This window comes from Melozone crissalis, unplaced genomic scaffold (genome assembly GCF_028551555.1).
Source record: "Melozone crissalis strain CALT ecotype California unplaced genomic scaffold, PUWL_Pcris_2 ptg000006l_1, whole genome shotgun sequence".
Taxonomy (NCBI): Eukaryota; Metazoa; Chordata; class Aves; order Passeriformes; family Passerellidae; genus Melozone; species Melozone crissalis.
The window spans coordinates 56,410,309-56,426,572 of record NW_026535784.1 but is presented as its reverse complement, the minus strand read 5'-3'; the positions used below and the strand labels follow the sequence as shown (position 1 = coordinate 56,426,572).

Genomic DNA, 16,264 nt, shown 5'->3' with positions numbered 1-16,264 from the left:
TGGCATTACTTGAAAAGGATCCCTTTTCACATAATACATCCCCTTTTGTCAGTATCTTTCCTGTTGGCCATGGATCTGATTTTTTTCTCTTTCTTGTGACAGTTCATTGGCAATTCCAATGGCTACTGATTTACGTGGTTTAGAGCATTACAACACACATTCAAATAGCCTCGGGCTACCTTGCAGTTAATCTAAAGCTGTATAATTTATTAAAATATAGCATTATTCTAGCCTCCAGAGGTAGGGATTAGTACCCTGTGTGAAAAATGTTGTAGGGAAACTGCTGTGGGAAGATTTACGTAGGGCACTAAAGAGATGCTGATCACTGAATGGTTCTGCTTGTGGTTTGCTGTTCTGTGAATGGATTTGAGACTGTGTCCACTGTAAGGACAGTTGTGCTGAGCCAAGGGCAGAATCAGGGTCTGCAATTTGTTTTTAATTTAAAAACTTCTCACATTTATGAAACCACAATTCAAATAAAATATACTACATGATCATTATAAGTACTCATGAATTTTTAGTTAATTCTAGTGGAGTATGTGAGTTTTTTCCCCCATCAGACTCCTTCCCACTAATCTACCTTGATTCTTGAATCAAGGATCATTATTTATAATTAATCCTTTAACTGTAAAATTAATCCATTAACTACTAAAGTAAATCCCAAATATCTTTCAGCAAATAAGAAAAACTTAGTGGTTCATTGTTTTTATTCTAGAAAAATATGCCTATTTGCTTGGAATAGAAAAAGGAGTTTTCTAGGAAAAACAAAAGATGGAAATCTGGGTCATTTCATGTGACCTTGTGACATTCTTTGTGGAAGTAGTGAGTGCCTTTTGTAATGATTGGAAGGGGAAATAAAATTGTTAGTTTGACAGTATTTAAATTTTTTCTTTTTTTGTTTTATATTCTTGGGAGTGGTACCTTTAAATCATTGAGAACTGAGTTACAGCCTTAAAATTTTGTTTACTGCAACAGTGAACATGTTTATATCATAAAAGATACATCCTTTTTAACAAGTTTTTAATCATACTCAAATTCTGTTGGCTTTCATTTCCTGCAGTTTTTTCCCCCTAAAAGTAGTTAGCCCTTCAGTTTTAGGATTTATTCAACAAAACATTTATAGTTTGCATAATACCAGAAGCTGCTTTCTTTTAAGAAGCATTGTGTTTGAAGTTAACAATTGCTACAATTCTATTTATTTTGTCTTCGTTTCTTGATCAAAAAAATAGTGAAAACTATTGACAGTAATAATTTTTAAAGGTGATCTGCATATTAAAAAGGAGATTGTAGTTGACAGCAAGCTGTAGGATGAGTATAAAGCCATGTTTGTTAAGGACATTTAGTCCTTAAAAACATTCAGTGGACTTGTAGAATAGATGTTTGTTGTTATCAGAAATGCCTTAAGGACTTCAAAATTATGCATCTGGGACAGAGAAATTGCTCAAGTGTGGCATAGTTTATATGCCAGTCTATTACCAGTCTCAAATACTGTTAATTTTGTAAAATCACATAGAGTGCTATGCAAATACCTGACCTATCATTGTCTGATAGACTGCTCAGTAAAGAATTTCCTTATAAAGCAGGGAAGTGTAAATATTCATTGTTTGTGGGTTGGTAGTTTGGTTTTCTTAATTTTTTCAAGACAGCTGAATTTTCTTACTCTGCATGCACGAGTAATAATGCTGAAATGTAGACACTTGCTATTTTGAGTAAGTGTGTTTCAGTTTGTCAGAAGTAGTGCCAAATCCTGAGGATACATTGTTTTTTCTGTTTGGAATCATTAATTGCTCTCACTATTCAGTAACATCAGGACCCTGAGTTCACTCAAAGGCACAGATTGTGACACACTTTGGTATTGTTAGACTTCAGATGGTGTAGTTAAGAAAAGAGCTTGGCATGGTCATGGACCACTTTCCTCAATATTTCCCTCCATCTTCCAGGGACACTTTGTGGTTATTTTGCTATTTGGGCACTTTCTACTGTCAAATCCGCAGTGGATGGTAATGATTATGTTGATGTGCTGATAAAACAGATGGCTGCATCATCTTGTATGTTTTCTGGCATTTAACTGTTAAAAATGCTTCTTTCTATGGTTACCTTTGCAATGCAGTAATAGCTATGAGCAGTGATGGCCTGCTGTTGAAGACAGCAGCTACTTCTATAATTATTAGATCAGAATTTGAATAGAATTGTGTGCAGCTGTTCAAGTCCATTTCATGTGCTCTGGCAAACATTGTGCTCAATCTGTGCTTGCAGTAGTAAATAAATGCTGCTTAAGAAACTGGTGTTAAATCAAGAAGTTCATGTTCAATACTTTCTGGGCTTTTTTTAAATTTTGGACCTATGAGGTTTGTCAGAAGTTATACAGTGCCCATTACTTGCATGCACTTATTCAAGGAGTCCAAACATCTCAGGCAAAACTTTATTGGGTATGAGTCAAACACTTCAGGTTTTGACTGGAAGCTGCCATCAGTAAACAATCCTCACTGAATTACACAGCAATCAAAAAAGGAAAAAACTATGAGTGCACCTTTTCTGAAGTATGGTAGTGTGAATTCCTGTTGACATGGGTGTGGATCTTCAAAGGCATTTAGCATCTCAGTACAGCTTTTGATCTGGATCTAAACAGACAAACTTTCAAACTGTATTTTATTGCTTGGAGTGCGGGTAAATTATAGTTTTTAACAACAGGAGGTACACGCAAGTGTACAACGTGACAGGACTACAGGGTTATTCCAGTACTCTGTACATAAGCTGAAGCTATGGTGTTGCTAAACTGCACCATGTAAAGCTTCCACTTCAATCTCAGGATGTTCTAATGAACAACTGTTAAATTTTATTGCACATATAAGTGTGTGCCTGCCTAGAATGCCTTTTCTTGTCCTTGGGCTTGTCTCCACTAGGAAAATTTCTGCTGGACAATACAGCAGAGTCCCCTAGTGGAAATGTGCTGATGGGAGGAATTCTTGTTAGCACTGCTGTTCCAGCTCTCTGAGTAACAAAAGCTGACAGGAGCACTGTGCTGTTGGCAAAGCTGGATCTGCATGAGAGCTTTTTGCCCTCACAGCTGGCTAGGTGCCTTTTTTGTCGGTGCTTCTGACTGTGGAAGGATCTTGATGGGCAAAATTGTAGCACAGGCCTATCCTTAGGTATCATGGCCTCTCTTGAATGTGAGAGTGAATGATGTTGCTTGCAGGTCTTGCTCTTTATCTGATGAGGCACTGAACAAATTTAATTCCTTACACCCAGGAATAGATGAGTGCTATCTACAAAATGCCTTATTTTTTAATTGCATATTATAAACATTATCTATAAATACAGTCATGAAAATGTATTCCTATAGTGTCTTGAGAGTTGTAGTGGAGGAATAGTATTTGTCAAGAGTTTGAAGCACTGAGTTTACCAGCTGGAGTTGATTTTTGCTGGATACGATTTTGTGATTTCAGTGCTGGGGAAAATTGTTTCTAAATTGTTCCTTCTGCTCCAGGACTGCTGAAACTTGAGAAGGGAAGAGATTGTGTAGTGAGATTGCAGCTGGATCCCTTCACCTTCTTTTAATGGAGCTGTGCAGATGATGTGTTCAAGGAAGGCTCTGTAGGCAGTGGGTGTTTGTGAGATCTTGACTTAACATTGTAGGCCTGCTCAGGTGTGTGGTTTAATGAAGGAATTCCTGTATGTAATTTCCATGCACAGCTCTGTGTGAGACATACTTGGCTTTTCTTGGCACAGCTGCTCTTTGTATGCAGCTCTCAAGTTTTACTCTGGGAGTCATTAGTGCATGGACTGGGTAGGAAGTGTGGAGAGTCTTCTCCTGACTGGTGCCTCTGTCCAGGGCTGTGGCCTTAGTGAGTGACACAGGTGTTCTTCAGGGGAGAGAGGATGCAACCCCAAAAAGTGGTGGTAGTGCTTTGGGTTTTTTTTTTTTTTTGTTTGTTTGTTTTTTTTTTTTTTTTTAATTAAGAGAGCAATGAAACTTTTTTTTCACCCCACAAATCTTTTCTGAGATGAAGGCTGGCTAACTGGAATAGGCCCTGTTCCTCTGACGGAGATAGGGTGGATTGCAGGCACGGAGCTTTTCCGGCAGTTGTTACTAACATAGGTGCCCCAGGGACTTGTCAAGGAGAAATCTTGTTAATGCGTCAGCGGTCACCTCGGTGAGGCCTGTCCGGGTTACACCGGTAGGCGGTTTGGCCCCGCTCACAAAGCGTCACCGGGGCACGGAGGCGCGGATGGCCGAGGGCTGCGGGGAGATGGAGCGAAAGGCGTTGGCGGCGTGCGGGGCTGGCGGGGCTGCGCCGCGTCCTTGCCCTGGGGCGGCTCCGGGGCCGCGCGGGGAGGCGCTGTCCGTGCGTGCGGCGGGGCGGCCGCGGGGCCCGGCGGTTCCCCCGCGCTGCGGCGGGAGCCGGCGCGGCACTTCCTGTCTGGGGCGGGCAGCGGAAGGACCGCGCGCGCCGCCCCGCAGGAAGCGCTCCCGCCGCCGCGCGCCGTGGCGGTGAGCGCTCCGCCCGCCCGCCCGCGGGAGCGCGCCTCGCCGCCGGCCGCTGCGCGCGCCCGCCCGTCAATGTGAAGCCGCTCCGGCAGCGTAAACATGGCGGCGTCCGTGCATGAGGGGCCCACGAACCAGCTCGACCTCCTCATTCGGGCCGGTGAGCTGCGCCGCGCCGGGCCGACGCGGGGCGGGAGCGGGGACGGGCCGGGGCGGGCGGGGGGGAGGACGCGGCGCACGTCGCGCTCCGGCGGCGAGCGGGAGGCAACGGAGGGCAATCAGGAAGTGATCACCTTGGTAGCGACCGGCCCGCGGCACTTGCCTCTCGGCGCGGGCGGCACCGCCGGGAGTTGCGGCGGGGCGCGCGGAGGAGTTTAGCGGGGTTTGGGAGGCTGGGGCGAGAACCAGGAAGTGCGGGGGACTGTTGTCCTCCCGCCTTTCCCGGCCCTCTCCTCGCTCCGAGCGCTGCCGCCACGCTGTCTGAGCGGGCAGGCCGAGTGCCGCCGCGCACCGCACGCAGGGCCGCGGACCGGTCTCCCCGGGCACCGCACCCCCGCGCGCGTCCCCCGCTGTCGCGGCGCCTGCCCCCCGTGCCCTTTTAAACTCGGCTCCGGCGGCGGGGCGGGAGGAGGCGCCGCCGGCAGGGCCGCGGCCCCACGTGTGCGACGCGGGGGGGCGGCGGCGCCCCCTCCCCCACGCGCGCCGCGTAGCGGAAGCGGCGCGTTCCCCCGGGGCCCCGCGCGGGGGAGGCGGGGGGTGCCGGCCGCCAATGGGCGCGCGGCGGGCGCGGGAGTGGCGGCGCGGCGGGCGCGCGCGGCACCGGGGGGAGCCGACTGTAAACACGGAAGTGGCCGCGCCGCCGCCGCACGTGGCCGCGCCTGCCTGCGGGCGCCCCCGGCGGGCGGGGCACGGGCGGGCGGTGCGCCGCGCCGGGCCGAGGCTGCCCCGCGGCGGGAATGCCGGGCTCTGCCGCCCGCCCTGCCGCTGCCGCGCTTTCTCTCCGCACCGCCGGACCCTGCAGCCGCTGCCGGGGCAGGGCCGTCTGCCCGAACTGCAGCGCTTGTTCGGGGTTGTGTTCTGAGCCCTGCATGGTTTGGCCTCGTTCCGTTCCGTTATATCCGTCTGACAACAGGATACTCCGGTGATCGCAGACTTGTCTTAAAGTGTGGTAAAGCCCTGGAGAACGAGCAAGGTTACCACTGACCCAAAGCTCAAATGCAGTGTCAGGCATTCAGTTCTCCATCGAAGTTGTACTAGATCTGATTTTATTTTTGCCTTTACATCATGAATCTGAACTTCTAAAAGTAGTCCTTGGAACCATAAACACTACAGTGTATGGCATTATAGGTAATGAAAATTGTGCAGTAGCTGCACATGAGTTTTCAGAGAGAGTCAAGCTTAATACTGGCTTTGCATTGACATGGCAGTAGGATTTTAGAGGCCTAAAGATAAATGCTCTGTCGTTTATCAGTGTATTAAGACATGTTTTCAGAAAGGGCCGAGTCACATCATCATCATCATTTATTTTACTCAATGTGGAAAAATACCCAGGGTTTTTTGGAGGAGGATGACCCACACCCCAGACATGGAAATATACACTACAAAGCAGTGAAAAACTGTTGTGCTGCATAACAGAGTAGGTCCTAAATATTTTGACACTTGGGTCTGAGATGGAGCAATAGCTTGACTTTGCCAGCCGAACAACTTTGATTTCTGCAGGTCTCAGTGAGTTGTTTTTTACTTTTGATTGTCCGTGAATAGAGAACGTTTAAGTAGTTGGTCATTTTGTCAACACCTTCTTAAGTCACTGTAGCTAGATTGCTTGAGAGCCAGCTCTTAGATAAATAATGAATGGCCTTTGCATTGCTCTTTTTGATGTCCTTTGTCATACTAATTTCATTAGCCCAACCAATTAATTCCTTTTTTTCCATATTTGCATTGCAATGAGTGATACCTATGCATATCTAGTATTCCCATCATCATACTATCAAGATACCATTTCTGTTTACTTCATTTTGTATGTAGATATCGCGTGGATTTAAGTGAGGAATTCTTTATCCTAAGGAATTATAATAATTACATGTTGCTTTTTCCCATGGCTGCTGGTTTCAGTGTTGACAAAACTTCAGTGTTTAATTACTGTGGGAAATAAGATGGACCAAAATTATTACTGCTTAGAGGTCTCTTAATTGCCTGTTGTAACAGCAACTCCTAAATGACTTTACAAAGTTATGTTTTGGCTTTGTAGTTAATATTTCTGTCAATATTGGGCCGATAACACATGGCTCACAGTGAAACAAGTGTTTTGAGATGGTTGCTCTCATCTTTGTTATTGATCTGCCTTTATGCAGTGGGTTAGGCATCATCCTTACATTGTGTGCAGCCGAGAGTCTTGAGCAGAGGCAGGCTTAGGGAAGTATTGAAAAACCCAAGAAATTGGTTTTTGGTTTCTGAATAAATGTCTGCTATGAAACAAGCAGTAAACTGAAGAATGTTTTCTTTTCCAAGTCAGGTTTTGCATACAGAAAGATTTCTGGGTATTACCTATAGAGGCAATTCAACTGCTTTTAATTAAGATGTTGTTTAAGCACTCTTGCTGACTTCCACTGCTGATTTTAAATGCTGAAATAAAACAAGCACATGAACATCAGTAAACTTTAATGAGGTCTCTTAGTGTATAGGTCGTCACTCTACTGAGTTCCGTGCTTGGAATTGTGAATTCTTCAATAAAATGTTGTTTTGATTGCCTGACAGCATTAAAGGGTAAGCTATTGCAGGTGCTACTGCAGTGCAGTGCAAAAGAATACCATTTTGAAAATATCAATCCGTTTTTTCAGTCTCATAAATTGCTTTCAATAATTTTGTTAGCCTTATGTTAAAAGGGGGGGGACATTGTTACCAAATGAGTATGTTGCCACGTTTTTTTTTCTGTAAATCCAAAGTACAGCCCTTTCAGACTTAATTACCAAGGTTAGTATTTTCTAACAGCTGTTGAGAACCTTGAATAATCTACTATACACTCTATTTGGGTCGAAAGTGGAGTTAGCAAACATTAGGCCAACAGTGAAGATAGATATCAACTAGCCTACTTATCTGTTTACACTTTATATCTGAATTTGTTTTTTGAGGTTTTTTTCTATAAATAGATCAAAATTTTTAAATTAAATATTCTAAAATCATGTGCCAAGGACTCAGAGTCTTCAATAAAAGCAGTAAGATGAGATTTGATTTTAAAGAATGGAAGATAAGCTCTCGTGTGTTCTAGATGAGTAAATGGCAGTTCTCTCATTACTCAGTTACAAAAGTGTGGAAAATTTGCTTCCATCCTCATAAACTACTTTGCTTCATTTGGGTGAGTTACAGTTCTTTCTGAAATGATTGTATAATATAACAGACCTACCCCTTGTATTGTTTACTGAAACAATGCAGTCTATTTTAGCTTGGAGGCCTTGAATATAGTTGATAGCATAAATATAATAGAAATAGAATTGGGCATTTTTGGAGAAGTGGGTGACACACTTCAGTCTTTGATTAGAACTGTGATACTTGAATATCAAAGTCTTGGGAAGTTGTCTTTTTTTAATTGTGGAATCCTACTTGTTTTGTTTTCCTTTTCTCTCCATCTTTTTTGTGAGGACTGTTGTGCTACAAGTATAATTTAGATGATGACACTTGGTCTGGTCATTTGCAAGGAGAGCTGCCTGTTTTTTTCTTGTCCCTTCTCTGAGAGAGCCTGTTCCCTCACTTCATCTTTTAGGATGTGTGTTTTAGCTGGTTTTGGGTACCATGTCTTCTGTCTGAGCACTCTGACATGCTGTCTTTTGTTAGACATTTTCTAGCATGTCAGAAAGGTATTTTACATAAATATCTTTCTGACATGCTAGATACAAATTTCTCTTTTTTTCCTTCCCACTGTGTTGGTGCAGCAAACATTCCCTGTGAGGAAATGCAAACTCCTGATGTTCACAAATGCCTCTAAGGCTAAAACCCATGTACTGGGTAAAGGAGAATTAGTTAGCTGGGAAGGCTTGAAACTTGGTAATAGAACTGAATTTAGTAAGTGTTTTAATAGCTGTCCTTCTGGCAATGTTAGATTACTTTGCTAACTGTCGTGACAGACAGACAGCATGTGTTGTTCAGCCAAAGCCAGGAGTGTTACTATTTTTTGCTTGATATGTTTTAGGTGACAGTCTTAGTGGAGTCCCAAGTAGCTCCCATGGGAAAAGCATTTGTGAAGTGTGTATTTTCAAGTGTCAGAGGCTTTGAGGAGTAGATAGTGCTGTTTTTATTGGACATTGAAGGGTTGCTTAGGAGAGAGGTTGAGTGGCTCCTTTGCTTTTCTGTTACAGTTCTGCAGTCCTAGTCCCCAATGCTGGTTGTATTTCCTTTTCCTTCCCTCTGATCCTTCAGCAGAATATCCTAGTGCTGGAAAAGTACATAGGTGGCTTTCTGCTATGTTTGTTTCTTGCCTGGTTCCTGCCCTCTGCTAAGTACCTCTTAGTTGTGGTGCAGCATCTAAACTGTTCTCTGTAGGAAAGTTTTGTATGCTTTTAAGCATTTAGGAGGTAGTGAATGCAATACCCTCTTAAAACTGAAATTTGTCATCTGAGTTTGAATTTCTTTACAAGAGTTCCTTTATATACTGAACCTAATGGCACAGAAGCAGCTATCTGGTTGGAGAAGCTTTACTGACATGTTTTGAATCTTATTGCATGCATTAAAATAATAATATATATAAATACTGATTTGGATTTTCTAACTTCAGTAGTGTTGTAGAATTTACACGTTTTTTATCAACTATCTGAATATCGTTCCTGTATTCTGATAATCAGTGAAAATTTTTATCAGGTAGATGAGGGGAAACTTAGTAATCAAATTCTGTGCAACTGAAACTTTTGTTTAGGAAGAGAAATGTTTAGTCAGAGGGTTTCCTGCTGCAGGAGGGCTGCTCTGTTACCGTGCAGGTGGTCAGGACTTTGGATATAACCAAACAGCTGCTTGGGAAGGAACCACTTGGCCAAGCATGGGGAGCATCCAGGGTTTGCAGCTGGGGAAAGGGGCTCATGGTGCATAATTCCTGCTGGTGGCCACTGGGTATCCAAGGACAGAGTGCAAAATAAAGACCCTTCCCTGATTTTCCTGTGCTCTTAGGTCAGGTTTTATTGTTCACAGCCTGGGGTGAAGCAGTGCTGGAATGCCAGCCTTAACAGGCATCTACTGTTCCAAAAGATAAAGCCCTCTAAATAGCATCCCAGGCCATGGCTAACAGGCTGTGGTGGGAATCCCATCAGCCAGTCTGCAGGTGGGCAGCAAGAACTTTGTCACCTGTAGTTTTGCATTTCTGCATCTTCCATATCTCGTCCACTTTCAGCTTCTGGTTGATATGTTTAATCTGCTGGCTAGTAGATTTTTCAGGTTTTTAATCCCTGCATTTGTGAGAACTGCAGTATGCTGGAAGGCTTCCCCATGTGAGCCTGCAGGGAATAATCTCTGTGTGTCTGGTGTTTCCCTAAGTCAGAGGTAACTCTGGCATTGTGTTTCCCTGCTTTTCACTAAACAAACCTCGAGATATTTTTCAGACTTTTTCAGTAACGGCATCCATGCCTTGAAGTTTTTGTGGAGAATTACTCCCAAATCCTCTTTAGTTCTGTGATACTAGAGATAGGTGACTGTGCTCAGGCTAAAGATAGATCTCCTGGTTGCCGGCTGCCTGGCTGGAGTGGCTCAGCTTAGAGCAGATGGCCATAAATGGAAAGAGCAACTGAAGAGAGACAGCTACCTTGGCCAGAGGGTGGATAATGGGCAACAGGTGTTTCTGCACTCACCACTTTTCCAAACCTTTACAGGGGTGAGGAATATGGAGTTAGCTTTGCATAGAATTGTGGTTTTGCATGGTACATTGGGGTTTTTTGTGTTGGTGCTGTGATCTGCACTGCGTCAAACTTAGCTGTGCTCTCTTAAAGTTACATTATTTTTGATTAATTAGTTTTCCTAAATTTTCAGAACTTGAAAAAAGAACTTTTTTTTACCTTCTTCCCTTAGTTTTTGCATAAAGCACACTCTTTATACTGTTTGTTGTGCTTTGTGGTTTTTTTAACAACCAACCTGCTAAAATGAACTCAAAATTATTTTCAGTGTCAGAAATCAAAACAGGATGTATGTTTTGGAAACTAGTCTTGTATTTGCATATATGTGTATACATAGACATGTATATGTATATATTTATCAAAAAGACTGAAAATTTGAAGAGGTGACCTTTAGATTTTAATGGAATAATAGCTGGAGATGATACTGCTGCTCTGTTCTGCTGCATTAATTTGTAATCATCCTCATCTGTTTTTTTCTGGTTAATTTGAAGGCAGAAGACAAATCTCAGTCTCTTTCTGTAAGCTCTTGAACTCCTCATGGAAATGAGTAGCTTGCTTGTGAACTAGAAATCTAATCTAGGAAGTGACAGTGTCAGTTCTGCTTGTCTTATGTCTTCCCTAAATATTTCTGTTGACAGGAAGGTATAAAAGGTGTGAAGACATCTGATAATCCTGTGGTTTTCATGTTAAAGATTGAGAATATAGTTGTACAGGGATTCATGTGGACTTGTATAAGTAACCTGTTCTCATAATTTTTTTGTATCTTTCTGCAGTAGAAGCATCAGTTCATGGCAGTAATGTGCACTGCACAGATAAGACAATTGAAGCTGCAGAGGCCTTGCTTCATATGGAGTCTCCTACCTGCCTGAGAGATGCCAGGAGTCCTGGTATGTCAGCCACAGTCTCTGCTCTGGGAGCCATTTCTCCTTCTACTAATCAGTAAGACAAGCAAAATGGGAAACCTGTTTCTGTGAAGAGCTGTATGCTGTTTAAACATTTGCCTGCATATTTAAAAACTACTGATTTGTTTGAGTTTTACATGATTTCTCCACCCTGCAACATGTATACTGACAGATAAAATCATTTATCTGAGAGGGTTTCTTGGGAAGAGATAGCTGAGTAACAACATATTTAAAGTTAATTTTTTTCCCCCTAAAGATCATGGAATACTTTTTCACTGTGCAGGTGACAGAGCTCTGGCACAGATTGACCAGAGAAACCATGGGGACTCCATCCTTGGAGATACTAAAAAGTACAGGATCCTGGGCAACCAGCTCTAGGTGGCACAGCTTGAGCATGGAGTTGGACCAGGTCCCCTTCTAACCCCAGCCCTTCTGGGTTCTGTGAATCTGACATTTTAAATTGCTGAAATAGAGTTATTTTAAGGGAAAAGTATTTCTATTCATCTTTCCATTTTATAAAGAATACCCAAAACCAATGTGTTGCACAGTGTTACCAGTCTGAAAAACCAAACCTTAATGTTGATGGTTACTTTAACCGATGTCCCTTCTGAAGTTATTTAATATATATGTTGGATGAAATAATGATCAAACTGAAATGCAAAAGCTACAAAATAGGAAGTGGAGATCAGAGTAATGATCAAAGATGAAGCTCTAATTTGTTTAAAACAAAGTTGAGTTTGGTTCTGAAGAATATTTGTGTGGTACTTGTTTTTGCCTAAAACTACTGACAAGTGTGCATGTTTTGGGGAGTTGGATTGATTTTCAAGGTGACAGGATTTTGGAGCAGAAACTTTATACACTGTTGCATGTGCTTTGTTTAAAATAATTTTATGTAAGATACATTAGAATAAAATCAGGTAGAAACTTTATCAGATATTCTTTTTTTCTTCTCTTGTAGTGGAAGTTTTTGTCCCTCCTTGTGTGTCCACCCCAGAATTTATCCATGCAGCCATGAGACCTGATGTGATCACAGAAACCGTGGTGGAAGTATCAACAGAGGAATCTGAACAAATGGATGTGTCTCCTGTTCCAACTTCCCCTGATATCCATGAACCACTGAAAAAAAAAAAGGGTACATATGGCTTTTCATAGGAGCAATCTCAAAATTTTTCTTCTCTTGTCCACTGCCATGGATGGTGCAGTTGATACAGGGGAGGATGGATTGGATGGTCTGATCTCTTTGCTCTTACAAACAGATTGATGGGAGTCTGAAATGTGAGTTCTTAGAAAAATGGGTCTGCATCAAGAAAAAAGAGGGAGCAAGAGAGTGGGCTTTGACAAGCCATGAAGGAAGATGGTTTCTGTGTTCTGTGTTTTAACACAAAGTGGAGGAAGGGTAGAGTATTCAAAGAGGACTTTTGTGGTGGGTAGCCACTTTGTGTGAAATGTGGGTATATTTGGTGAGATGGTAGACTTGGGGTTCATGCAATGAAGCATCAGGGTAAATTCTAACTTAAAAAAACCATAAATCAGTTTACAAAATCATGATAAGATCTTATTTGTGAAATTTTTCTCTTTCCTGTCTAATTGCCATGTCTTGGAGGAGAATCAATTCAGAACAGTGTTTGATTTCTAAGCATTTTGCTGTCACATGAGAGGTGGTCACTTGGTAAGGTTGCTCTCTCTGGTCTAGCAGTTTTGTTAGAGGCATCAATACAGTTCACATAGCTTTAGGAACATGGATTTAATAGTTTCCAGACATGCTGAGATAGAACATTTACTTGTAATTTAGAGGGAAACAAATGCAATGTTCTGATAAAATGATACAAATCCAAGATCCTTGAGTCTTAGAATTAATAGAAATGCACTTTAACTTGTCTGCAAGTTACTGAGTTAAATCTGCCTATGGAGTAGGCAACTGAATGGTAAATGCACTGGATGTGCAGTAGTAATCTAAGAATCAAAGTTTATCCATACCTGTGGCAAGGAAACAGCAGGGGGGAAATACACAAACTGCTTTTTTCAGCAAAGGCAAACTATAAAATTTACTCTGCATATGATTAATACTTCTTTTTCCCCATGTATTATGTGCAGCTGGCCGTAAACCCAAGACCCAGCAATCAGCTTTATCTGATGGCTCTCCAGATCTAGGTATAAAGAAGAAATCTAGAGAAGGCAAAGGTATATTTTTCTATTCCTTGAGTCTTTAAAAATAAGCAATGTATCTGCATGGTATTTATCAGGAAATGTACATATCTTTAAAATTGTGATGGATGAGATTGTATTTATTTTACTAGAGTTTTATTCAATGTCTTTAAATTTGTTTGTACAAGATCTAGCTCAAGGATGTATCTAGGATGTGCTCTAAGCATCTTCTCTAGTACCCTCCTCAGTTAATAGGTTTTCTCATTTTTTATTTGCTTTACTTTGTGGTTATTGACTCGTGATGTCTTTTGTATTGTGTTTCAACTTAGTGCTACACACATAATTTATTAAGCTACTGCTGTAAGACTTGCTTTCAAGTAGAGACAGCAGCACATGAGCATTTAGTAAGGTGATGGTTGAAGTAAAGATAATAAGGTTGGAAATATGATTTCTTAGTTAATTGACAAACTTCAGTGGGAATATAGGTTCAGTTTAGTTTAAGGAGAAAAACAAATGATGATGTGTTTCTATATTGGTTGAGTGGAGCATTATGTGCAGAAGAGTTCTGATGTTTCTCCTGATAACTAGAGGTTCCTTTCTTGGGCTCCAAGCCCCTGCCACTCATTCAGCAAGAAGACAGACTGGGACATGAGCTCACAGGTTACCTTTGGGGTGGTGTGCCATGTATCAGCTCTTCCCTGGCTGCAGGTGACACATCTGGATCTTGCCTCCCCTTGGTGCACTGGTGGTTGTTCTGAGATGTTGCTGTGGCTGGGAGTAACAGCTTAGTGACTTGGAGTAGCAGCATGCCAGCTGAAAGAGTGTGCGGTGGTCAGCTCCACTGCTATTTTGACATTTGGTTAAAAGCAAGGTCTCTGCTGTTTACATAATTCCTTATCTGGCTACAGCTCCTGAGTCATCAGCTTTGTCAATAGGGCAAGGAAGAATGGGACTGACTTCATGGAGATGTTTGCTCATGGAAACCAGTGCAAACACTGATTAAACTTCCCTACAGTGCCCAGAGTTGCTTTAGATTTGGTGTAGCAGTGGACTTCAGTGGAGATGACAGATTTTGTATCTGCTATATTTAAAAATACCTCTTGTTTAATTATTTCCTTTTTCTGTAGTCTTCTTGAATCCTTGTCTTTCTTTCTATTTCAGATTTTAGTATTACAGCTTTCTTTTACCTGAACAGTACTTTCCAGTTGTCTAGGTCCTAGTTTCCTGGACAAATGATTTGAAAAAGGAGGCCTGTATTTCTCTCTGTTCTCCTTTTTGTGCTGGTGAATTCAGCTCTATAGCTTCTTGTTTTATAAAGTGGGAGATGGTACTGCTCTGTGGTTTTCAGGAGATTTTTTAGCTTTCTTTTAAATTTATTTCATTTCTCTGGCACTTCCTAATGACCTACATATAGCTCTTGTTCTCATGAAGTGTCTCATTCCATATTTTATACTACAACTGGAATAAATTAATTTTTTTTCTTGATGTCCTACAAAATATTTTTTAACTGGATTTAATTTTTGTTACTTATTTTAAAAAGCACTTGCAAAGGTAGGCTATTTCATATGCAGCATGGGTTTGGAAAATTAGGAGTTATTCTACAGTTTAGTACTATCAGAGTTAAGTCATGGAGAATGAGAGATGATTGTGCACATTTGGAAAGGGGATCCCTTGTTGGCATTCCTTCCTTTGTGCATTCTGGATACTTTCTGGTGCAAAGTGAGGCAGCTGTAAATGTGATTTAATTGTGTCCTACAGCTTATTTATTCTCTTGAAGTTCCTATTTGCTTTCTAATCCTGAAGCCCACTTACGTTTTTGCAACAGCTCTTGGGAAGGGTTAGAACATGGGGTGCCACCAGTTAGTTTGAGAGTCCCAGATCCCTGACAAACTTAACCACAATTGAGATGGTTTGTTGCTGCAGGTTGTATGCCTTTTAAAAATTACATATTTATATCCTCCTGGTTTGCAGTGTCATAAAATATACTGGCATTTCATGCCCTGTTTAATCAAATATGAGAAGAAAATTCTAGCGCTCGTCCTGCTGCATAGATAGGTACTGACTTGGAACACCCTCCCATACTTCTTTTCAAGAAAATGGGTATTGGATTGAACAGGCAGGCTCCTGTGTTGTATAGTTAATCACTTGGATTAGCTCTTTTAGAATGTAAATATTTATGGAAACTTCATTAAACTTAACAGAGTGAATGACTATGTGCAGGTCACATCCTCTGTGTAACATGGCTTGTAATGCAGCTCATATGGAGAACTTTCTGTTATCTTTAAAAGTGGTTTTCTAACACAAAAATGCTTTCTGATTGTAGGAAATACAACATACTTATGGGAGTTCCTGTTGGACCTTCTTCAGGACAAAAATACATGTCCTCGATATATTAAATGGACTCAGAGAGAGAAAGGAATATTTAAACTTGTGGATTCAAAAGCTGTCTCCAAACTCTGGGGAAAACACAAAAACAAGCCTGACATGAACTATGAGACTATGGGAAGAGCTCTCAGGTAAAAACTCTTAGATCCTTATGTTATCTATTACAGTTTAAAATCTTATTTTTGCCCATAGAAATATAAAGGTTCTGAAATTTTAAAAACTTTGCCCTTTTGCAGATTTAGCCTTCAGTCTTGCAGTCCCTGTAACTTTTTATATTACCAGTAAATTTGCAATTTTAATTCCTGAAGTATGTATTTGAAAGGTAAGATTTTTTTTCAGGTAGATCCTTCAGATCATTTGCCAGTGTGTTCTAAGAGCTTCTTTCCATACCTCCTTACACTGTAGATTTTACTGTGATTACTTCAGGTTTTCTTGTTAGCTCAGAATGACGTTTTCTTTAAAATGTTGCTTAATACTTA

The 16,264-nt window shown here is 41.7% G+C and overlaps 1 protein-coding gene across 6 annotated transcripts in view; it reads left to right on the top strand.

Moving 5' to 3' along the window:
- The window catches only part of ELF2 (E74 like ETS transcription factor 2), a 28,470-nt gene that overhangs the window by 9,889 nt on the left and 2,317 nt on the right, over positions 1 to 16,264 (top strand). For 5 of the 6 annotated variants that reach the window (XM_054295583.1, XM_054295588.1, XM_054295585.1 and 2 more), the window contains 4 exons: positions 11,127 to 11,240; positions 12,214 to 12,387; positions 13,350 to 13,436; positions 15,724 to 15,916. In XM_054295583.1, the coding sequence (XP_054151558.1) occupies positions 11,127 to 11,240; positions 12,214 to 12,387; positions 13,350 to 13,436; positions 15,724 to 15,916 (568 nt within the window). Of the gene's footprint in view, positions 1 to 4,550; positions 4,647 to 11,126; positions 11,241 to 12,213; positions 12,388 to 13,349; positions 13,437 to 15,723; positions 15,917 to 16,264 lie in introns of those variants that run through there. The other variant, XM_054295586.1, reaches the window with a different exon arrangement.